The sequence below is a fragment of the Microcaecilia unicolor genome, chromosome 7 (genome assembly GCF_901765095.1).
Source record: "Microcaecilia unicolor chromosome 7, aMicUni1.1, whole genome shotgun sequence".
Classification (NCBI taxonomy): domain Eukaryota; kingdom Metazoa; phylum Chordata; class Amphibia; order Gymnophiona; family Siphonopidae; genus Microcaecilia; species Microcaecilia unicolor.
In genome coordinates this window covers 307,468,158-307,492,492 of record NC_044037.1, presented here as the reverse complement: position 1 = coordinate 307,492,492, position 24,335 = coordinate 307,468,158, and the positions used below count along the sequence as shown (strand labels likewise).

The window sequence follows — 24,335 nt, the reverse complement described above, 5'->3', positions numbered from 1 at the left end:
GGTAAGCAATCTGGTAATAGGAAAATTAAGAAAATGCCAAATTCTTACTTTGCAGGAGTGTGGTAGCCGTGTTAGTCCACTCTTAAGGTTATCAATAGAAATCAAACAAAATAAAACATGGAAAAGAAATTAAGATGATACCTTTTTTATTGGACATACTTAATACATTTCTTGATTAGCTTTCGAAGGTTGCCCTTCTTCATCAAATTTTGTTTGATTTCTATTGATTACTTTGCAGGGAATTCTAAAATATTTCTGGTCTTTTGATGGACAATATAGCTATCTTTAAAAGCAGAAACTCCAGAAGACCAAGGGGAAAAAAGTGAATTCTCCATCTTCTGGATACTCTTACATTTGTTAAAATAAACAAAAAAACAAACAGAGGGTAGACCAATATAGTTCCAACAAGGGGTATTTATTGGCAATAAACAAAACCAATGACTCTAACAACGCAGTTCTGCATTTCAGTGCCAGATGCATCTGCTTCAGGAGTCAATTAATTTCAACTGGAGTAGACGAGTCACAGTTGAAAAAATAACATCCAAACAAGGCGACTCATTCTACACTCTTTGTAGTTGTGGTTTAAGTGACCACCTTTTTGGTGCTGTATTGTTGGATGTTTGGATGTTGTTTTTCCAACTGTGACTCATCTACTCCAGTTGAAATGAATTGACTCTTGAAGCAGGTGCGTGTGGAGCCGAAACGCAGAATTGAGTCAGAGTCATTGGTGTTATTACACATAGTTGATTTATTGCCAATAAATACCCTGTGTTGGAATAACATTGGTCCAACTTCCTGCTTCTTTTTTTCTTTATATTGCCTTGCTTTGTTACTTGGGGACACTTCTGCTTTTTTCGACTAAGAAAATTTGTTATCCAGTTCAAACAATTTAGGCAGAGTCTCCTGCTTAAAAGTACAGACCTGAGGCATTGTCCCTTGAGGTATTAGCTCAGGGTTTTAATTATCTTCCAAATGTCTAATAAAGAAATATCTTGAGAACTCAGAATAGTTCCAATAGTAGCAGTGGAAGGCTGTTGCCACATGAGTTATAGAAGAAGTTTCAGACAAGACTTCACCTTGGGCTACTGGGCCAACAATCGAAGAGTCAGAGGAAATCAAGGAGATCCCAGGTGGGGGAGATGGAGTTCTTTTGGAAGAGCATAAAGAAGCTCTTTCCTGAGAGGAACATATGTGCTCACCAGAGCTAGGGACAGCATCTGCCACAGTAAACTTATCCATAGGCCCTTTAACCTATGTCACCTGCTTAGATCTTAATTTCCTTTTTCCCATCTTCCATTGTAATCAACCCTACTACACACCAATCTCCTATCTGCTCCATGAGGGCTCCGCCCCTTCAGACATACCCTGTGGCTGCGTGCCACAATTCGAATAGTGTTATATGGGACTTCTCTGACAACGTCTGATGATGTCACCACAGAATACCCATCTGTTGCCTGCTCAGCTGGATTTCAATACTGGTAGGATCTCACACCAAAAAATGCCCAGGCGTACCTCTCACTGGAGATGCTATAAAGTCTCTCTCTCCCCCAACTGCTGCAGGGTGACCAGCTTTATATGGGCCACCTCTGACACCTTCTGCTGATGTCACCACAGGGTGCTTTCTTGCTGCTTGCACAGCTGGCTCTCGTAAGATGATACTGGCAGGACCCCATTCTACAAGATGCCCAAGCACAGCTTTCACAGGAAACACTATACAGTCTCTCTCCCCCACCCCCCCCCCCCCAGCACATTTTAAGTGGATCCTCTGGGGGATCCTCTTCTATCATTGACACATTATCAGTTTGTGTGTCTCAGGGTTCTGTCCTTGGCATTTTCATCTTCTCTCTGTACATCCAATGCCTTAGTAATCTAATCTCCTCCCATAGACTTCAGTACCATCTTTCTCCAAAGCTGAACTTCAAATTCTTTCGCTGTAAAACCTCTTCCTCTCATCCCCTTTTTCAATCACAGTGAATAACAGTACTATCATCTTGTGCCCTTGGTCTGTAACCTTGTCCTGGTAACACAGTAGGTAATGGCATGTAAAGACTGAAATGTCTCATTCCTTGTCATCTATACCAGACCAGTTCAGACTAATGGGTTGTGTCCATCTACCAGCAGAAGGCGACAGAGAAAATAGTTCCAAGTAAATTGCCCGTTAAGGGTATCATGCAGCCTGGAATGTTCAGTATTTTCTCTGTCTCCTAGCGGATGGTGGACAGATCTTGCAGCTGCTCTGGATTGCTGGCTGGTAGCCCCTGTCCCAGATTCTTCTGGTGACAGTGGAGCCAGGGGTGTGCTGGTAGCTAGTTTTAGATGATCCTCAGTGGTCCTGAGTTCCTCATCTGTCAGCTAGGGTGATATCCAGTGATCCTGGTTCCCTCCCCTCTCCTACCTCCCCTGGCTGTCTTTCTAGCAGGGTGATGGTTGATTGTGGCATGGAGTAACTTGTCTCCCCTGTGGGGTTCTCCTCTTTCCTCTTTGGTGGTAGGTATTTCTGAATTACTGCCTGTGAGGTAAGTCTTTATTTATTCCTGTCACTAGTGAAGAAGGTTTTTGGCGGGCGCTGTCCTTGCGTTGGGCTTCGCTTCTCTGCTCTCTCAGGTTTTGTTGGGCCATTTTGTTCCCACTCGGTGTTTTTGCTCTTTCCCACCTTTGGCAAAGTATTCTAGTGGGCCGCTTGTGAAGTTTCTTTGAATTTCGCTGGCCAGCGTCTGATTCTGATCTTGGACCCTTCTGAGCTGGTACCAGTTACTTCAGGTTTTTTTGTGGGGCACGGCTAGTGTCTGGATCTCAAAACTCAGTTGTTTTTCTCCTCTTCATGGTCCTAGATGGCGGCTGGTTCAGAGAGCAGCCCCGTTGCTGGAATTTGTACCTTTGCGGTTCAGAGGTCTTAGTCTGCCATTTCCAGAGTGGGGGGAAGTCTCTTGCTGGCTCCATTTGGCTGCAGGCTCGGTCTTTTTAGTCCAGGGCTATTTTTTCTTTCCTGTCAACCTTATGTGGCTATTGGTCAGTTCTTTTTTAGACCGTCTGGTCTCTGCTGCTTTAGGCATCTTGCTTAATACGCCCCTGCTATTTGATTCTTGTTTTGGCAGTAGTTTTTCCTCCCTTAGGGGGGTTCTGGTTCTCTCATCCCCGTGGATCCTTTTGTGTCTGCTCCGGTTTGTCTGCGGGGGGTCCGAGTTGTCCTTGGTGTGCAGCTCCTAGCTCATATCCCTCTTCTGAGCACCCTCGGGAGCGCAATTCTTGCCAGTCTTTTGCTTGGACTCAGTTCAGTGTCTCTTTATGGGAGTGTGTCTTTTTAGGACTAGTTTGCCACAGCTTTCCCTTGCTTTTGGGTGGGAATTTTAACCTGGCACAGGCGGATTTTGCCTTTTCTAGTTTCAGGCGCCTCTCTCCTGCCACATTTGACACTCCTTCCTTTTTCTGTAAGGGGTGCAGTTCTTTCCTTCTGAGGAGATCTATTGCTGTTCCGGGTTTGGAGTTCGACTCTCTCTTAGCTGGTTTTTTTTCCTCGGTTTGGAGTTAGTGACCAGCTTCCTTTTTGTTCCTGGCCTGGCAAGAGTTGTTTCTTCCTCACTGCCTTACGGCTTCCTTTTGCTCCCTATGGTTGAGGATTTCAGATCTGTGGTGCTACATCCCTCCTGGTGGGAGGTCTTTCTCTACATTGACTGCTGCTCCATCTTGGTTGGTTAGGAGGGCAGTCATTGTGGCTCAGAGACCACTTGGGGGCCGAGAGTGTCTCTTGGGGCATGGGGCCTTCTCTTCTTGTAGATTTAGTCCCTCTGGGCCAGGGGAGTGCAGCGCCAAGTCTGCATTTCCATAAGTTGTGCTCCTTTCCTGTTGACCTCCTGGCACCTTCTTCTCTGGCTGTTCCCCGGGGCTCCATCTATGCATTTTGCATGTTGAGCGCAGCTTCTTTGTTGGGCACGGCTCCACAGTTCCAAGTTGGCTTTAGCTCCATCGCTGTATGTTGAGCACAGCTCTTTCATGGCATGTTGAGTGAAGTTCCTTCGCTGCATATTCTGCAACCTTTCATCTTTGCATGTTGAACGCAGCTCCATTGTCGCATGTTGAGTGTAGTTCTTTCTCTGCAGGTCTCAGTGTGGGGCAGAGTGCTGTGTCTGTGAACACGGCTCTGTGTCTGCCTGTGGAACGCAGCTTCTTGTCTGTGTATGGCATGCAGCTCCCTCTCTGCGTATGGAACACAGGTCCGCCACCTGTTGAGCATAGCTCCATCTTGGTGTGTTTAGCACTCTTCTCTGCAGATTGGACGCAGTTCCAGGGCAGTATGTGGTGCACAGCTCTGTGACTGCAGGTGCTGCACAGCTTCATGTCTGCTTAGGAAGCATAGCTCCTTGTTTGCGTGTGGAGTGCAGATTCTTGTCTGCGTTTTATACACAATTCCATCACTACTGTAGCTTCAGTTCTACAGGTACCTCTAACATCCAGCTCTTTCAGCGGGGCACTGCTCATCCTCTGTCTGTTACTCTCAGCTTCTTCTCTGCTTGTTCAGTGCATTTCTATCTTTGCCAGAGGTGTGCAACTCCTTCTTTGCCCTTGGTGCGTGGCTCAGTTTGTGTTCTTTCAGTGCAAATCCATTTGTTCTCATTGAGCACGGATCCTACTCTGCCTGATGAGCGTAGTTTCGTTTCTGTCCCTTGGGCACAGTTCAGCCTCTGACTGTGGAGCGTATTTTCACCTCTGCCTGTTGGGCACTGTTTCACCTTGTCGGTCAACCTCAGCTCTTTTCTGCGGGTTGGATACAGTAACTTCTCGGCAGCTGTGGCATACCACAGTTTAGATTGCTAGACAAGACTCCCTTGTCTCCTGTTAGCTACCATTCCTGTGGCACCTTTTCTTGCCGTAGCCTCTTGGTGGCTGGCAAGAATCTTCTCCATTGCTGGAGTTTGAATTGGTTTTTGCACCTTTTGTGGCTTCTTGGCACCTTGGAGGTCTTTTATCTGCAGTATGCCCTTGGTTCTCTTTCTTTTTGTCTCCTTTTGTTCTCTTGGCTCTGTTCTTTCATCCCTAAGTACAAAGCGAGCTGGTTTAGGAGTACTCTCTTTCTACAGTTGTACCTTGGTATGATGCTGCCCTTTTCTTCATAGTTCTCCTGGACAGACAAGCGCTCCAGTTAGTTGGTTCTCTCGACTATGGAGTCTCTTCTTATTCTGTGGAGTTTGATTCTCTCACTAGGTGAGGGTCTGGGTGGTTCCTGGGCCTTGCTTCCTTTTCTTCTATGAAGTGTGGTGCACTGTTTGGGATTGCGTACTCCTAGTACTTGTTAGTGTCACTTCATCTGACCATCTTGGACTCAGGGCAGACCGGCAGGTTTGGGAGTTAGTCTCTGTCCTGCCAGGGTTTGGAGAAGGGGATCCTGGTCTAGGAGAGATGGTTCTTCTCCTTGTTCCTCGGATACGACTTTTGCCTTCCTTCCAAGGGAGGTCCTTTGGCATGAGTATCTTTGCTGCTTCTTTTGCTACTCTCAGGACAGGGGTACGTAGTTCTTCTTTTGCTCAGGACGTTTATTTTACGTCTTGTGGCTTCAGTTCCTTTTCTAGTGTCTAACTCTGTTCCATTTTGGTAGCCTAGTGGTTCGGATATTCAATCCTTTTCTGCTGATCAGTTTTTGCTGTGTGTATAGCTTTGCTGATTTTTCAACCTTCTGCATTCTTCTTTTCTCCCGCCCTCTTTGGGAAACTGCTTTGCTACATCCCATTTATCTGGGCTGGTCTGGTATAGATGACAAGGAAGGAAAAATTATGTTCTTACCCAGGGCCATGCCTAGGGTCTCTGGCGCCCCCCCTGCAGACCATCAGTTGGTGCGCCCCCCCCCCCCCGCGCACACACCCTGAGCCTCCTCCGCTCCATCCCCGATTCCCCGGTGCTTTAAATTTACCTCGCTCCGCCTCCGACGTCTGCGCAGCATCAGTGAAAGCGCTGCCTGTCTGACATCTCTCCACCAGCCTTCCCTTTGCTCGTTCGTTCCCTCTGTGTCCCGCGCTCACGGAAATGACGTCAGAAGAAGGCGGGACACAGAGGGAACAAACGAGCGAAGGGAAGGCTGGTGGAGAGACGTCAGACAGGCAGCGCTTTCACTGACACTGTGCAGACGTCAGAGGCGGAGCGAGGTAAATTTAAAGCGCCAGGGAATCGGGGATGGAGCGGAGGAGAAAGGTTTTTTTAAAAAACTACAACTAGGGCACGGCGCCCCCCTGCGGCGCTTACCACGCTTACCGTGTTGGCATGGCCCTGTTCTTACCTGATAATTTTGTTTCCTTTAATCATACCAGACCAGCAGGCCTGTGCCAAGGGTCTATGCCGCCCCCCCCGCAGACGAAATGTTGGCGCCCCCCCCCCCGCAGAAGAACAGTTGGGGGGCGCGAGCGCGCGCTCCCCCCCTTCCCCCTGTGAAGATGATTGCTGCGTGCCCTGGGGGCCTTTAAATCTTTTACTTGCAGTCGCAGCAGCGTCTGTGAAAATGGAGCGCTGCCGACATCTCCCTTCCCTTGCACTCGTTGGTTCCCTCAGTGTCCCGCCTTCTTCTGACGTCAGAAGAAGGCGAGACACTGAGGGAACCAAAAGCGCGAAGGGAAGGGAGACGTCGGCAGCGCTCCGTTTTCACAGACGCTGCTGCGACTGCAAGTAAAAGATTTAAAGGCCTCGGCGTCGCGGGGCGAGGGTAAGCACTGTGGCGGCGCCCTCCAGAGGTGGGTGCCCTCCTGCGGTGCTTACCCCGCTTACCGCATCGGCACGGGCCTGCAGACCAGTCCAGATGCCCTCCCTGGCTAAAGTCTGTCAGAGTGTTGTTTCCTTTAGGTATCCCTGGCTGTTCCACGACACTTCAATACGCTGGGATGTCCTACAGCACTTCCTACTTCATCTTCTCTATTCAATTTCCTGCCACTTGTTGTTGTGCCAGCTCTGTATGACTCCTGTTATTTGGGATCACAGAGTTCTTTCCCAGGATTCAGGGGTAGATCTCTATGTGCTTGAGCAAGCTCAGTATGGACCATTCCCTCCCGCTTACTTTACTGTGAGGGGAGGTTGCAGTTGCCTTCGGCCAAGCAGGAACAGTGAGGTTCTGCATATTGGCTCCGAGAGTTTGCCTGTTTGGTATTAACTGTGTTTTCTTCTAGACTTCAGAGGACCATTGCTTGGCTATTCGAAATACTGAACATTCCAGGCTGCACGATACCCTTAAGGGGAGGTTTACTTGGGACTAATTTCTCTGTCTCCTTCCGCTGGTAGATGGACACAACCCATTAGTCTGGACTGGTCTGATTAAAGGAAAGAAAATTATCAGTAAGAACATAATTTTTCCTTTAATCCGATGAACAACATGTTTAGGGTTGTCCTATTTGACTGATCTCATTCCTTTTCTCTTCACATTCTGATCACTGCTACAATATGCTGTGTCTTTTTCTGCACCATCTACAAAATCCGAATCTTTCTTTCTGAACATACCAGGGGTACCATTATCCTTTCTCTTCACCTCATCTTTAGACCACTGCTGCCTGTTCCTAACAGGATAGTGGTCAACTGATTTCTTTGCTTTACAGAGAGAGGAGGAAGGAGGCATTAATACAAATGAAGACTGCATAGATTTGTGCATTGTGTAGATAACAGTAGTAGGATCAATTGAAAGATGCCATGAGAGGATTGAGACCTATGAGACAGTTAGTAAAAAAAAAAAAAAAGAAGACGAAGAGAAAATACTGAGGTCTGGGATACCAATCGCAAGAGGTGAGAAATCTGAAATGAAATCAGGACAGAAAAGATATGATTTGTCATGTAAGGTGAACGTTTCTAAACATTCCCAGAGAGTAGACAGTAGCTAGCAACACTGATGGCTGGATGCACTGAAAGCAAAGCACATCTTCAGTAAGTCAAGGATAGCAAAACAAAACAAAAAACACCCAAACAAACCAAAACAATAAATATGATGCAAAAAACAAAAAGAATTGGCAATTAAAGTCTTCTAGATGATTCAGGATGTAAACCATAGACTGCCCATATGATCGATAGGGATGATGCAAGATCCCAGTAAGGGCCAATCTAGAAGGTAGGTATAGAATCTTGATACAATGAATGGTAGAAGATGGATCTGAAGTACATAATGGGTTACAGAGCATCATTCTGGTTTTAATAAAGGTGCTTCTACTTTCAAACTGGTCAACTGACATGTATAATCTTCTTTTCAATATCTTACAGATGTGGTCCCAACACCCCCTGATGGACCCCCAACTTTCTCATCTGTAACAGGAAGGGTTGTTACACTGATATGGAAAAAGCCCAAGAGACTGGACTCTGCTATAGGTAATACAGTGATGGAACCTTAAACTGTCAAGGAAGAGTCTTCAAGTGTAAAGGTTTGCAAATACCGTGACACAGGTCACAGCAGATGATGTAAGGCAGTGATATAGCTGTTGAGGGACTGGATGGGCACAGGCCCCTCCAGTGCTCCTGGAGAAAATTATTGTGCTGACAGAGATCCCAAGTCTTGCCAGCCAATGGTAAAATTACCTGATAATTTTCTTTCTTTTAGCTGCAGCAGATGAATCCAGTAATTGGTGGGTTGTGTCCATCTACCGGCAGTTGGTGATAGAGATTACTAAACTGTAGTGAGTGATACTGGACGACCATCCCCTCCATCAGCTAGTATATGTGTCATCACCAAGCAGAGCTCAGAAACAAACTAGGGAAACCTTCCTCGCCACTCTAAACCACAGCAGTCAAAGCAGTGCTGCAACGCAAAACTGTGACAATTGGAACCAGCATTCCACCCAATTCCGGATCTCTCTACTTTTTTTTTTTTTTTTATGAAACTGAAAAGGAACAAAATGCACACAGCAGAGAAAGAATTGTGATGGAACAAAATAAGAGAGGGATCCCGGATTCATCTGCTGGAGCTAAAGGAAAGAAAATTATCAGGTAAGACATAATTTCACCTTCCTTAGCACAGGCAGCAGATGAATCCAGTAAGCCATTGCCCCCAAGCCAGCACTGCCGCACCAAAAGAGGCATCCAATCTGGCAGTGACATCCACGCTGTAATGTTGAGAAAAAAAGTGTGTAAGGAAACCCAAGTAGCCACCCGACAGATCTTGTCCAGGGACAGCACCAATGTCTCTGCCCACTAAGCCGACTAAGCACGAGTAGAGTGGGCTCATAGTGCCTCTGGAGGAACCCAGCCACCCAAAATATAAGCTGAGGAAATTGCATCCTTGATCCATCTGGCGATAGTAGCCTTGGAGGCCGCTTCACCCCGTCGGGGGCCCGAAAGTAGCACAAACAGATGATCTGACCTGCGAAACTCATTAGACATCTGTAAGTAGCAGAGGACGACACATCGAACATCCAAGAGCTGATGCTTCTTGAAATCCACGGGATAATTGTCCTCCCGAAAGGACAGAAGAAAAAGAGACTGATTGAGATGAAATGCCGAGATTACCTTTGGTAAAAAGGAAGGCACGGTACAGAGAGTGACTCCCAACTCAGAAAACTGCTTGCAGTTCTGAGACTCTACGTGCTGAAGCCGTAGCCATCAAAAACACCATCTTCAAGGTGAGGTCCTATTCAGAACTCCTACGCAAGGGCTCAAAGGGTGCCCCTTGGAGTGCCTGAAGGACCACATTAAGATTCCAGGCCGGGCACAACCGACGCAATGGAGGACTCCTCACAGGGAACGAACAACATCTGGATGAGAAGCCAAGGAAGAACCACACACATGGCCTTGAAAAACAGGCCAAGACCTCCGTCACGTACCCGAAGCGAGTTATAGGCCAACCCTCTCTACAAGCCATCTTGCAGAAAGCCCAGAAGTTGGGAAACTGAGGCCTGGAAGGGCAACCAAGCGCGACTTTCGCACCATGCAACAAAGGTGCGCCAAGCACAGGCATATGCCGAGGTAAATTGCTTCCAAGCCCGCAACAAATTAGCTATCACCTCATTTAATTAGCTATCACCTTCTTTCTCAAATGTGACCACTCAATAGCCAGGCCATAAGACCAAAGTGGTAGGGATCCTCTATTTGTACAGGCCCCTGATGAAGAAGCTCAGGGCGAACAGGAAGACGAACAGGCAGCTCCACTAGGAGCCGAATTAAGTCCACGTACTAAGGACGTTGAGACCAATCGAGAGCTATCAAGATGACTCTCCCCCTGTACTGCCCAATCCTGAGCAGAATCCAGCCAATCAAGGGCCACAGGGGGAAGGCATACAGAAGGATCGACTTGGGCAAAGGCAGAAGAGCATCCAGCCCTGTGGACCTGGTTGCTTATCTTCTGCTGAAGAAGATGGGAATTTTGATGTTGACTTGAGTTGCCATGAGATCCATCTGAGGCATGCCCCACTTGTGGCAAATCAGACAAAATGCCTCTGCAGACAGCTCTCATCCCGCCAGATCCAGGGTATACCGGATGAGAAAATCAGCTTGCACATTGCTCTGCCCCGCAATGTGAGCTACTGGCAGGCACTGAAGATGGACTTCTGCCCACTGGAGAAGGCAACCCACCTCGGTCGCAAGAGCCAGACTGGGTGCCCCTTGACAATTGATGTAAGCCACCGCCATTGTGTTGCCTGAAAACACTTGAACTGCCCTGTCCATCAGCACAGAGCACCGCACGAAGCACTAGGCGATTGATCAGTCAAGCCACTTCCATCACCGACCATGTTCCTTGTGCAAAACAGTGGAGGCAGTGAGCTCCCCAACCCATCAAACTTGCATCCATAACCATGACCACCCACTGCGTGGATGCAAGAGGCATGCCTTTCAGCAAGTGGGGGCCACGAAGCCACCAGGCCATACTGCTCTGAGCCCCTGGAAGCCACGGAAAGCGGCGCCGATAATCCTGAGATACCGGTGACCATCTACTCAGCAGCGATGACTGAAGAGGTCACATGTATGTCCTTGCACAAGGAACTACATCCACGTTTGAGCCCAGGACCTGAACATAGTCCCAAACCTAGGGACTCGACACCCAGAGAAGGTTGGAAATCTGGGAATGGAGCTTGATCTGCCACTCCTCCAGCAAGAATATATGGCCCAGAGCCATGTTCAAGTGAGCCCCCCAGGTAGTCCCAGGTCTGAGCAGGAACAGGGTGAGTCTTGGGAAAGTTCAGAACCCAGCCCAAGAACTGTAGCAGCAACCATAACCCTGACGGTGGCCCTGCGACTCTCCTGAATTGAGTCCGCCCGAATCATCCAGTCATCCAGGTAGGGATGGACCCTGATTCCTTCTTTCCACAGGAACACTGCCATGACCACCATGACTTTGGAGAAAGTCCGTGGCACAGTAGAGAGGCCAAGGGGCAGTGTCCGAAACTGGAAATGGGGACCCAGAACAGCAAAATGCAGAAAATGCATATGCGGAGGCCAAATTGGGATATGGAGATAAGCCTCCTTGAGGTTCAGTGCTGTCAGAAACTCTTCCGGCTGAAGTGCCGCCACAACTGATTTCAGTGTTTCCATATGGAAATGGCAAATGCGCAAGAACTGGTTCAGCTTTCAAAGATCGAGAATAGGAAAAAAGAAGCCCCCTTTTCGAGGCACCACAAAGTAAATAGAATACCGCTCCACCTGAACCTCGTGAGGTGGGACGGGCACCACTGTTCTGATCTCCAACAAGAAATGGAGAGTGGCCTCGACTGCTGCCCTCATGGAAGCAGTAGAGCAGCGGGACTCCAAAAATGTGTCTCTGACAGGCGAGGTGAATTCTAGCTTGTAGCCATTCCGGATAATATCCAGAATCCATCAGTCTGAAGTGATCTTGGCCCACTCTTCATAAAAGAGGGTCATATAACTCCTTATCTGAAGAACCGGAGAGTGGACCAGGGCCCCTTCATTGGGAGGAATGGCCTGCAACTCCTGGGCACGTGGAGTTGGTTGCAGATTGTTTATCTCCACGAACGGAAGATTTCTGCTGAAAACAGTAATGGAAAGGAGAAGCAGAACAGCCTGTATGATAATGGCGAGCCTCTCTTAGGTGAGGCCGCGCAGTCCCTGAGCGCAGAGCAGCTCTGGGCTAGTTCTCAGGGAGATATTGACCCATGGAGTCCCCCAAATCCTTAACAATCTTCTCCAACTCTTCTCCAAACAGAAGTTTGTTCAAAAAAGGCAATTGAGTGAGCCTTTGCTTGGAGGACAGATCCTCTGCCCAATGGTGAACCACAACAGTTGGAGAGAAGATACTGTCAGCACCATCTGTTTGGCTGAGGCTCTGATGAGGTTGCAGAGGGTATCAGCTAGATAAGCAAGGCCCGATTCCATGTAGGGTGCAACAGATCCAAATTCAGAATCCACGTCTGGGTCCTGTTCCAGAGCCTGGGGAAGCCAACTAAGGCACGCCCTGGCTGCATAAGAACTACAAATCGAGGCCTCGAGCACCAACTCAGATACCTCAAAGAAACATTTGAGGGAGGCTTCCAGACGCCAATCCTGCATATCTTTAAGCGCTACACCCCCTTCCACCAGAGTGCAGTCTTTTTGGTGACCACCGCCACCAAGGTGTCCACTGTAGGAAGGACAAATCTGTCCACCTGATCTGAGATCACCAGATAAAGGTGAGCCATTGCCTTAGACATCTTGAGGGTCCCCTCAGGGTCAGATCACTGAGCTGAGATAATCTCCTAGATGACCTTGTGGACAGGACAAGCTTTAGAGGGTTTTCTTCTGCTGGCCATCTTCAGATTGACTAAAATCGCAGCCTAAGCCACAGGGTCAGAAATGTTTAAAGCTGCCAGCATGTTAGAAATAAGGATGGCAGCTCATCCCTATTGAACACACGGACGGCAGTAGGATCATCAGGCTCCTCCTGCCACAACTTGCCCTCCTCTGACTCATCCACCCGAGAAGGCCGGAGGGAGTCCCCAGAAGGCATGGCAAGCAAAGGCGCAGGGGAACCAGAGCCCAAAGACGGTATGTCCGAGATAGAGGAGACTTTCCTCCTCTTCAGAGCTGGATCCTCTGGTGGAACAGGTAACCAGACCCCAAATCCAAAGCAGGACCCCCCTGAGGGCAAGGAAGAGCCTTGGAGCACAGGGAGAGGCAGAGACTGCTTTAAAAGATAGGTCTGATGAAGAAGAAGAAGAACGAAGTCAGGTGAAAAGACATCCTCAATGCCCCCAGCCCCAGAGGAGGTCCCCGGGGTAGTGTCAAGAGAGGAAACAAGTGCCCCCGCAGTTCCGACAGGAAAGTCCCCCAAATCACGCAAAGGCTCTAAAACCACCATCAGCTGTTTGGTGGGAGCCATGTCTGAGGTAGGAGAGCAAATGGCATGCACGCTCACATCAGTGTGGGAAACAGAAGCCTCAGCAGAAGTGCCACTCTCCCCGGTAGCTAAAGGCTACGAACAGCCCAAAATGCAAAGTCCCGCTGGGGTTTTCCATTTCCCACAATGGGAGCATCTTTTAACTGTCTCTGCTGCAGGCTCCAAGGCAGAAACCCCTGCCTCCTTTTCTTCCTTTTCTGAAATCACTGAAGAGGAAACTACACATCTTCTTTCCTCCTCAAAACTAACTACCTGTTCCTCTGATCCTATTCCCACCCATCTACTTAACACTATCTGTCCTACTGTAATCCCTTTTATCTGTCATATCCTCAATCTTTCACTTTCCACTGCGACTGTTCCTGATGCCTTCAAACATGCCGTAGTCACACCACTCCTTAAAAAAACCTTCAATGGACCCTACCTGTCCTTCCAACTATCGCCCCATCTCCCTCCTCCCTTTTCATATCCAAGATACTTGAACGTGCTGTTCACCGTCGTTGCCTTGACTTTCTTTCATCTCAAGCTATTCTTGATCCACTCCAATCTAGCTTTCGTTCCCTTCATTCAACTGAAACAGCGCTTGCTAAAGTCTCCAATGACCTGTTCCTGGCCAGATCCAAAGGTCTCTATTCTATCCTCATCCTTCTTGATCTATCTGCTGCATTTGACACTGTTGATCACAGCTTACTCCTTGATACACTGTCCTCACTTGGATTTCAGGGCTCTGTTCTTTCCTGGTTTTCTTCTTATCTCTCCCAGTGTACTTTTAGTGTATACTCTGGTGGATCCTCATCTACTTCTATCCCACTGTCAGTTGGTGTACCTCAGGGATCTGTCCTGGGACCTCTTCTTTTCGCCATCTATACTTCTTCCCTTGGTACTCTGATCTCATCCCATGGTTTTCAGTATCATCCTTACGCTGATGAGTCCCAGATCTACCTTCCACACCAGAAATCTCAGCAGGAATCCAGGCCAAAGTATCAGCCTGCCTTTCTGACATTGCTGCCTGGATGTCTCACCGCCATCTGAAACTAAACAGGACCAAGACTGAACTTCTTATCTTTTCCCCTAAACCAACCTCTCCTCTTCCCCCATTCTCCATTTCTGTGGATAACACTCTCATCCTTCCTGTCTCATCAGCTCGTAACCTTGAGGTCATCTTCGACTCCTCCCTCTCCTTCTCTGCACATATTCAGCAGAATGCTAAAACCTGTTGTTTCTTTCTCTATAATATCACCAAAATTTGCCCTTTCCTTTCTGAGCACACTACCAGAACCCTCATCCACACTCTTATCACCTCTCACTTAGACTACTGCAAGTTGCTTCTCACAGGTCTCCCACTTAGCCATCTCTCTCCTCTTCAATCTGTTCAAAATTCTGCTGCACGACTAATATTCCGCCAGTGTAGCTATGCTGATATTAGCCCTTTCCTCAAGCCACTTCACTGGCTTCCAATCCGTTTCCGCATACAGTTCAAACTCCTCTTATTGACCTATAAGTGCATTCACTCTGCAGCTCCTCAGTACCTCTCCACTCTCATCTCTCCCTACATTCCTCCCTGGGAACTCCTTTCACTGGGTAAATCTCTCTTATCTGCACCCTTCTCCTCCACCGCTAACTCCAGACTCCATTGCTTTTATCTTGCTGCACCATATGCCTAGAATAGACTTCCTGAGCCGGTACGTCAAGCTCCATCTCTGGCCGTCTTCAAATCTAAGCAAAAAGCCCACCTTTTTGATGCTGCTTTTAACTCCTAACCCTTATTCATTTGTTCAGAACCCTTATTTTATCATCCTCATTTTTAATATTCCCTTATCTCTTGTTTGTCCTGTTTGTCTGTCCTAATTAGATTGTAAGCTCTGTCGAGCAGGGACTGTCTTTTCATGTTCAAGTGTACAGCGCTGCGTACGTCTAGTGGCGCTTTAGAAATGATAAGTAGTAGTAGTAGAAATCCACTGAAGAAAAGCCCAGCAAAATGCCAGTGTGTCCTGTTCCTCTATAGAAATGCTTTGCCTTTTTTTTTTTTAGCTGCACCAAGAAAGCAAAAAAGCCTGCTCTTTCTCCTTTTTTTTTTTTTTTTTTAGTGGTGAGGAAAGGAAGTCAGATAAGACACTGGAAGGCAAAGGGACACTGGGTGAAGCAGGGACCCAACAAACCAGGTATTCCTCCAAAGATGGTTGCAATCAAAAACCAGTCACCCCCAGACTCAAACTGGCTAAGGAGAAGCCCAGGAGTAGTCCCAGAAAAAATGAAGAATCCAGGAGCTGGTGAGAAGCTGTCTGCCACCTGCTGGAGACAGAGATATACTAGCTGATGGAGGGGCTGGTCATCCAGTATCACTCATTACAGTTTAGTAGTCTCTATATCCAGCTGCTGGTAGACAGACACAACCTGCTAGTTTTTTTTTGTTGTTACATTTGTACCCCGCGCTTTCCCACTCATGGCAGGCTCAATGCGGCTTACATGGGGTAATGGAGGGTTAAGTGACTTGCCCAGAGTCACAAGGAGCTGCCTGTGCCAGGAATTGAACTCAGTTCCTCAGGACCAAAGTCCACCACCCTAACCACTAGGCCACTCCTATGTTCATAAGTACATAAGTAGTGCCATACTGGGAAAGACCAAAGGTCCATCTAGCCCAGCATCCTGTCACCGACAGTGGCCAATCCAGGTCAAGGGCACCTGGCACGCTCCCCAAACGTAAAAACATTCCAGACAAGTTATACCTAAAAATGCGGAATTTTTCCAAGTCCATTTAATAGCGGTCTATGGACTTGTCCTTTAAGAATCTATCTAACCCCTTTTTAAACTCCGTCAAGCTAACCGCCCGTACCACGTTCTCCAGCAACGAATTCCAGAGTCTAATTACACGTTGGGTGAAGAAAAATTTTCTCCGATTCGTTTTAAATTTACCACACTGTAGCTTCAATTCATGCCCTCTAGTCCTAGTATTTTTGGATAGCGTGAACAGTCGCTTCACATCCACCCGATCCATTCCACTCATTATTTTATACACTTCTATCATATCTCCCCTCAGCCGTCTCTTCTCCAAGCTGAAAAGCCCTAGCCTTCTCAGCCTCTCTTCATAGGAAAGTCATCCCATCCCCACTATCATTTTCGTCGCCCTTCGCTGTACCTTTTCCAATTCTACTATATCTTTTTTGAGATACGGAGACCAGTACTGAACACAATACTCCAGGTGCGGTCGCACCATGGAGCGATACAACGGCATTATAACATCCGCACACCTGGACTCCATACCCTTCCTAATAACACCCAACATTCTATTCGCTTTCCTAGCCGCAGCAGCACACTGAGCAGAAGGTTTCAGCGTATCATCGACGACGACACCCAGATCCCTTTCTTGATCCGTAACTCCTAACGCGGAACCTTGCAAGACTTAGCTATAATTCGGGTTCCTCTTACCCACATGCATCACTATGTTACTATGTTCCTATGTTCAGGAGTTACTGGATTCATCTGCTGCCTGCACTAAAGAAGCTACCTTGCTGCTGGACTAACTTCCTCCTCCTTGACTTCAGCCACAGCAGTAATCAGAGAGTGGTTATGGTGGCCCAATGTACAACCCATCTGGCTCTGTAATGTTTGTAAGCACACAGTGTTGACACCTCACACGCAGCAAGACCCATTCATGATCATACAAGATCATGAATGGGACTTGCAGCCTCTAAGGTTTTAAAGTAGCATGGTTATAGACACCACAGAGCCATGTGGGTTGTCTACTCTCCAACTGCTGCTGCAGCTATGGTCAGGCAGAAAGGAGATACTCTAGTTTTCAAGTTTATTCAAAGGCTTGATGTACCGCTTACGGGACATCCATCGAAGCAGTTTACATAGCACCAACATAATAGAGAAATAGCACAAAAGGAATTCCATTGGGACAGTAAAGTAGAAAGCAGTATAAAATAGAGAAATATCGTTAGGATAGGGAGGAAGGATCCAGCAAACAGGAGAAGGAGATGGGGAGGGAGGCTATGGCTGCTACAGGTGAGAGTGGTGGCATGAGGTTTGGGAGATAGGGCAGAGACTAGTGGCATGGGGGTGGGAGGTGTTTGAGTGAGACCACTTATGCTGGGTGAGGAAGACCAGCATGCCTAGTGCTCTTCTATGTTAACCTTGAGCCCCATCAAAAAAATCAGTTTTGGCTACACCACTAGTATGAGGGCTAAAAGCGATTCTTGTCATAGATCATGCTTGGGGTCGCGAAGGATTAGCTAGCAGTATCAGAGAACAAAGACGGCATTTCCATTACAGAGGAGTGGATTACTGATAAGAGGCATCTCTTCATGTCTGATCCTCCAGACCCAGCACAGGTGACATATACAGTACAGCAGCAAGTGATTGGGAGCAATCAGTGGACCATCATTGCTACAAACTTAAAGGAAACCACACACAACGTCCACGTACTGACCAAAGGTCTCCAGTATCTCTTCCGGGTCATCACATCAACACCAAAGACCAATAGCAAGCCATCTCCTCCAAGTGACCCTGTGCAGCTTCTTGATCGAGGTAAGAAAGAAAAACAGCTAAATAGATTGTTAGAAACAACCTTCTTTCTTTGGTTGTCGGTTAATTTTAGGATTGATTTTAAGTTGGCCTACTTGGTTCATAAAATCTTTTATGGCTGCTGTCCCGTTAACCATATTTCCTTGATTTCTTATTCAACCTCAACTCAGTCTATACATAAACGTTATGCATTAAATCTAGCTTTTCCTCTAGTTCATAAGATTCGATATAAGAGGATTTTTGATAGTTCGTTTAGTTATTTAGCTGTCAAATTATGGAATTCTACACCTTTGTCACTTCATGAAACCAAAGATTATATATAATTTAGGAGGGCTTTGAAAACCTTGTATTTTGAGAAGTATCTTAATGAGTGATATTGGATTACATAACTGATTCTCTTTTGTTACCCACTATGATTCCTTAGGGAAATTAGTGGACTTAGAAATATTGGGAATAGAATAGATGACAAGGAGAAAGGCCAGTGAATTCAGGATGCAGTATCATAACATAGAAAAACAGGCAGCTTTCTCTTTAGTGTATCACATAGAGAACGGAATATTTCTTTCTTGATTACAGCATCCACAAATCTTTCTCTCTGGGGTACAGTGTCTGAATGCACAGAGACAGCTCTGGGGAACGGGGATGGTGTCTGAACACAGAGAAAGCAGCTCTCTCTCTCTCTCTCTCTCTCTCTCTCTCTGGGGAACAGCATCTAAACACACAGGGGCAGGCATCTGAGCACACAGAGACCAGAAGCTCTATCTGTCTGGGGTACAGTGTCTGAATGCACAGAAACAGACAGCGCTTTTTCAGGGGTACAATGTCTGAATGTGCAGAGATGAAAAGCTCTTTCTCAGGGGAACAGTGTCTGAATGTAAAATACAATATATATATATACTTCTACCCCCCAAAGTCCCATTAAAGTTCCATGTGATTTATACTCCTCAAGAAGCTGGGCAGACCTCGGGAAAGTACATATAAGTACATAAGTAATGCCATACTGGGAAAAGACCAAGGGTCCATCGAGCCCAGCATCCTGTCCATGACAGCGGCCAATCCAGGCCAAGGGCACCTGGCAAAATTAAGAAAAAAACAATAAAAGGTACAAGTAATAGCTAAATTATTACAACAGTATGACAACAGCTTATAGAAGAGTTCATAGAGATGGTTTTAATTGCCCTTCTAAAAGATAAATAATGAGGAATCTGGCGAATCATTAAAGGAAATGAATTTCACCAAAGAGGGGACTGATAGGAAAACATACCATTGAAAATAGTTTCATAAATTACTTTCTTTGGATTTAGAAGTTGTAGGAGTAATGGCAATCTGTCTTTTAAGGCTGAATTTCAATATGATAGATAAATTAAGGGGCCCCTTTACAAAAGGGTGGGAGCAGTAGCTCTGGCTTGGTGCACGGTGATTCGGCCCTACTGCCAGGCTCCCGGGGCAACCCAGCGTTAGTTCCAACTCCTGCCACGCACCAATTCTGGCACTAGAAAATATTTTTTAAACTTTCTAGCACCGGGGGCATACCCGGTTACCACCAGGCTACCACCAGAACCCCTACCACCTCCTAAATAGGAAGCAGTAAGGGCTCCCCCAGGAAGTGGCCATGTGGCAAGTGCTTAACTTACTGCTCAGTTGCAAACCTGCACACTGACGCCATCGTAGGTTCCCTTTTACTGCTGTGTGGTAAAGGGGCCCTAAATGCACCAAATATAATGGCAAAAATTCAAAAAGGATAGGAAAAGTCATAGTACATAACTTAAAAATAATTCAGGCTTTATCGAATGCCAGTGAAGTTTCATCAGAAGTGGAGCAGCTAATTCATATCTAGATAAGCTAAAAAAACAAATATGCAGCTGTATTCTGCAACATCTGAAGTTTTCTAATCAAACTCTCACTCAAGCTTACTGGAGTTTCCAACGAATCTCTCGCCAGCCCATCCCAAACCGGATCGCTATATGCGATCAAGACTTCATTTGGGGTTTTTTGGGATACGAGTATGCTTCTTCATATTGTGTTTCTTCAATAATGATTCTAAAACAGTTCTTGTGGGAATATCAAGAGATCCAACATCTATCGACTGGGACAGGGAGCTCTTTCTTTCTAGTGTACAGCATCTGAACACACATTTGTTCTGGACCCAGTATCCAAAAGATTTATGCTTCTAACTTTGAGAATTATCCTTCTAAATTGGCCTTTTTGAAAATGTAATGGGGGAGGGGGAAAAGACAGCAGGTGTCATTTACAGCCCTAAAGTCATAGGATAACCATCATGGAGCTGCAAATATAGCTCAGGCTGCCTTTTTGGGCAACTGGGAGGGCCATGCTGGTCTTTATCTGCCCTCATTTACTCTGGGGCCTTTTTACAAAAGGGTGGTGATTTGGCCCTACTACTGGGCTCCTTGGGGAGCCCGGCAGTAGTTCCTACTCCCACTGCGTGCCAATCCTGGCGCTAAAATGTAAAAAAAAAAATTTCTAGCTCTGGGGGCATGCCTGGCAGTAATCATGTAGCACCATGTGTTACCCAGTTACTGCCAGGCTATTGCAGGAGCCCTTACCGCCTCCTAAGAGGCTTCGGTGCACAGTAAACCTGCACGCCGACGCCACTGCAGGGGACCTTTTACTGCTGTTTGGTAAAAGGAATTCTATGTTTCCTAAACTGAGTCTCACATCCACTAAACTGCTGAATTGCAATAGGACTGTCCTTGAGTTATCTCTGTAGATGGATTTTTTTTTCTGCTGTGTGTGTTAGGTATTTTTGTGACTGGTTTGTTCCATGTTCAGTTTTTACCTCAATGTAAACCACTTTGATATTAAATTGAAGAGTGCTATACCAAGTTTTGCTAAAAAAAATATTCACATAATAGCCTACTGTACTAACTACAATATCAACACAATACATATCAAAACATCTTAATAGAAGGCAATGGGTTAGATATTCAGGATCCAGTGCATTACTCAAGCTCATGTTCTTCAGGCAGGTTTCAGCCTAGGCCATGCCATTTTAAGTGATCTCCATTCCTGCTTTGAGCATGGGAAAATAGCTCTGGTGGTTTCTCTGGACATTTCTGCAGCATTTGATGTGGTAGATCATCAATTTCTTTTTAATACTTACTTGAGTACACTTACAAACTCATACAGTTCAAGCTTCTCCTTCTTACCTACAAATGCACTCAGTCTGCAGCCCCTCATTACCTCTCTACCTTCATTTCCCCTTACGTTCCCGCCCGTAACCTCCGCTCACAGGACAAATCCCTCCTCTCAGTACCCTTCTCCACCACCGCCAACTCCAGGCTCCGCTCATTCTGCCTCGCCTCACCCTATGCTTGGAATCAACTTCCTGAGCCCTTACGCCAAGCCCCCTCCCTACCCATCTTCAAATCCTTGCTCAAAGCCCACCTCTTCAATGTTGCTTTCGGCACCTAACCTTTATACCTTTCAGGAAATCTAGACTGCCCCTATTTGACTGACTGTACATTTGTCCTTTAGATTGTAAGCTCCTTTGAGCAGGGACTGTCCTTCTATGTTAAATTGTACAGCGCTGCGTAACCCTAGTAGCGCTTTAGAAATGTCAAGTAGTAGTAGTAGTAGTACACAACACTGGTGTTAAAGCCTTTTTACTATGCAGATGACTTATTTAATGCTTATTTCATACACTGACTCATTTTATCCAGATATCACCCCTTTACAGGCCTGTAATTTACTTTCTTGTAGCTTCATTGCAAGCCCTCTTGTCCTAGTATATTTGGAAAGAGTAAACAAGTGATTCACTTCTACCCATTCCAGGACCAGGTTTTGGAACCACTGCCAGGATAAGCAGAGATGAAATGTAGAGACAGATAAGATAGAACAGGAGTTTATATAGATGATAAGGATGGTTAACTTAAGGAATAATGGTGTGTGCAGTCAGAAAAGGTACATGTAACTCATCTAGAGTACATGTGGTGAGCAAGTCCTGCTTCAGTATGTGCAGCCCACATTAGTCACACACACAGGGACTAACTGTCTCTTCCGTTAAAGACTTTGGGAGAAAGTTAGGCTTTCACGTTCTCCCCAATGTAGATGAAACACCCAATTCCTGGCGTGTCCGGAGTCTGAGTGGATGGGGAGCCCCCTCAACGGGCAGACTCCCTCGGACCCTTTCACTTCACAGTTGATGCATGGTGCCTCCAACTGGGAAAAAGAAGTGGTTAGTGGGTTCGGAGACCTTCTTCTCCTCCCAGGAACTCAGTCTCTGCTCCAAATCTCCTGTGGAATGTAAGCTGTCATTTAGTTAGAATGACCCCAGACAGCCCTTGGTTCCAGAGGCATCTTCCAGGATTAAACCATTCCACAGTCTGGGGATTTATATGAAAACCAACTGGAACTTTTATTAACTTCTGCAACCAGCAGCTCAGACAGTTCAAACCAGTGAAAACAGATAAACTTGACTGGATTTTATCAGAGTACGTACAAGAACGCAGATTAGAAGTATATACACTTTGTACACTACCTCTCCTTGTCCATCCCTTCCAACTGACAATCCACCCCACATGGGCTGTGTGGTTCCTGTGTATATGTTCCGGATTCAGGTGTTCCAGCTCCCCTATGAAATGGAATTCTCCCCAGTTCCTATCTCCAGCTCCTGGACACATAGGAACTAACTTCTCAAAATTATTGGGGGTGCTAAGCCTAATGGAAATAACCCATCCATGAACACATACATGGACTTTTCACAATATTGGGGGTGCTCAAGCACCCACAGAGCTGCTATGACTCCCTTGATCCACGCTCCAGAGCTCCTGACAGTCTCTGTCCATCTGGATTATGACTTTATGACTTGTCTCCTTTCCCCAACTCCACAGATTGTCAGTTCTTAAACAGGGACTCCCCTTACTACACCCTGATCTCTGGCAGGGGAATTTTGGGCACCTGAAAGACCATGTGCAAGCACTTGGTAATCCTTTTATCACCTCTTAACTCATCTCCTTTGCTGCACCATCTTGCTCTTATTTTATTTCCTAACCCGTCCCCTAAGGCTGGGCATACTTCCCACCTAGTGACCTTCCACCAGGGCTTTATCCCCTCAGAAATCCCGTACAACAGGGGGGTTACATAGAGATAGTCTTGTGTTAGAGGAAGTGTAAGGGGTGAATTTCTGTCTCTGGCTGAGAATTGTTAAGTTCTACGATTATCTGTTCTTTCCTAAGTATTTTTCACTACAGAAGTCTTTCTTGGAGTGCATTCCAGAGTGTGGGGGCTACTCCAGAGCAGGTTCATTGGCAGATATCACATCATATCATTTCCTTTGGAGAGGGTGTAGTAAGTGATGCTCCTTGGGAGGACCTTAGAGATCTTGGAAGTGCATAGAGAGATATTCTGTTCTCCAAGCACTCTGGTGATGAAGAAAAGTGGAGTACATTTGTGACTGATGGAACCAAAACAGACTTTATTACCAGTTTCAGTGATCTATATAAAAGGGCTCAACACAGCTGTGTTTTGGCACAAAAAGCTGCCTGCGTCAGGGGTCAAATACACTCTTACTGCAATGTTGTTGCTAATTACTTGCAGGAGTGCAGACAGATTGAAATTCCTCAGTCAAGTGGTAACTAAAACGCCCATCAGTTTTGGAAATCAGTACAAAAATGAATCAAAAGCATTGCGCCAGCAGCCCACACAAACTTCTGTTGCTCCAAAAAGAGCAATGCTTTTGATTCATTTCACATTTGCAGATGACACAAAACTATTCAAGGTTCTTAAAACACATACAGACTGTGAAATATTGCAGGAAGACCTTAGGAAATTGGAAGGCTGGGCATCCAAATGGCAGATGAAATTTAATGTGGACAAATGTAAGGTGATGCACATTGGAAAGAATAATCCGAATCATAATTATCTGATGCTAGGGTCAACCTTGGGGGTAAGCACTCAAGAAACAGATCTGGATGGTGTTGTAGATAATATGCTGAAATCTTATGCTCAGTGTGCTGTGGTGGCCAAAAAAGCAAACAGGATGCTAGAAATTATTAGGAAAGAGATGGTGAATAAATCTGAAAATACTATAATGCCTCTGTATCGCTCCATGGTGCAACCGCACCTTGAGTATTGCGTTCAGTTCTGGTTGCTGTATCTCAAAAAAGATATAGCAGAATTAGAAAAGGTTCAAGAAGAGTGACCAAAATGATAAAGGAGATGGAACTTCTCTTATATGAGGAAAGGTTAAAGAGGTTAGGGCTCTTCAGCTTGGAAAAGAGACGGATGAGGGGAGATATGATTGAGGTCTACAAAATCCTGAGTGGTGTAGAACAAGTAGAAGTAAATCGATTTTTTACTCGTTCCAAAAGTACAAAGACTAGGGGACACTTGAGGAAGTTACATGGAAATACTTTTTAAACAAATAGGAGGAAATATTTTTTCACTCAATGAATAGTTAATCTCTGGTACTTTTTGCCGGAGGATATGGTAACAATGGTTAGCATATCTGGGTTTAATAAAAGTTTGGACAAGTTCCTGGAGGAAAGGTCCATAGTATGCTATTTATTCAGAAATGGGA

At 46.2% G+C, this 24,335-nt stretch overlaps 1 protein-coding gene across 1 annotated transcript in view; it reads left to right on the top strand.

Moving 5' to 3' along the window:
- The window catches only part of SPEG (striated muscle enriched protein kinase), a 495,656-nt gene that overhangs the window by 326,967 nt on the left and 144,354 nt on the right, over positions 1-24,335 (top strand). Inside the window, exons 15-16 of the mRNA XM_030208751.1 lie at positions 8,218-8,322; positions 17,594-17,800. Coding sequence (XP_030064611.1) covers positions 8,218-8,322; positions 17,594-17,800 — 312 coding nt within the window. The remainder of the gene's footprint in view (positions 1-8,217; positions 8,323-17,593; positions 17,801-24,335) is intronic.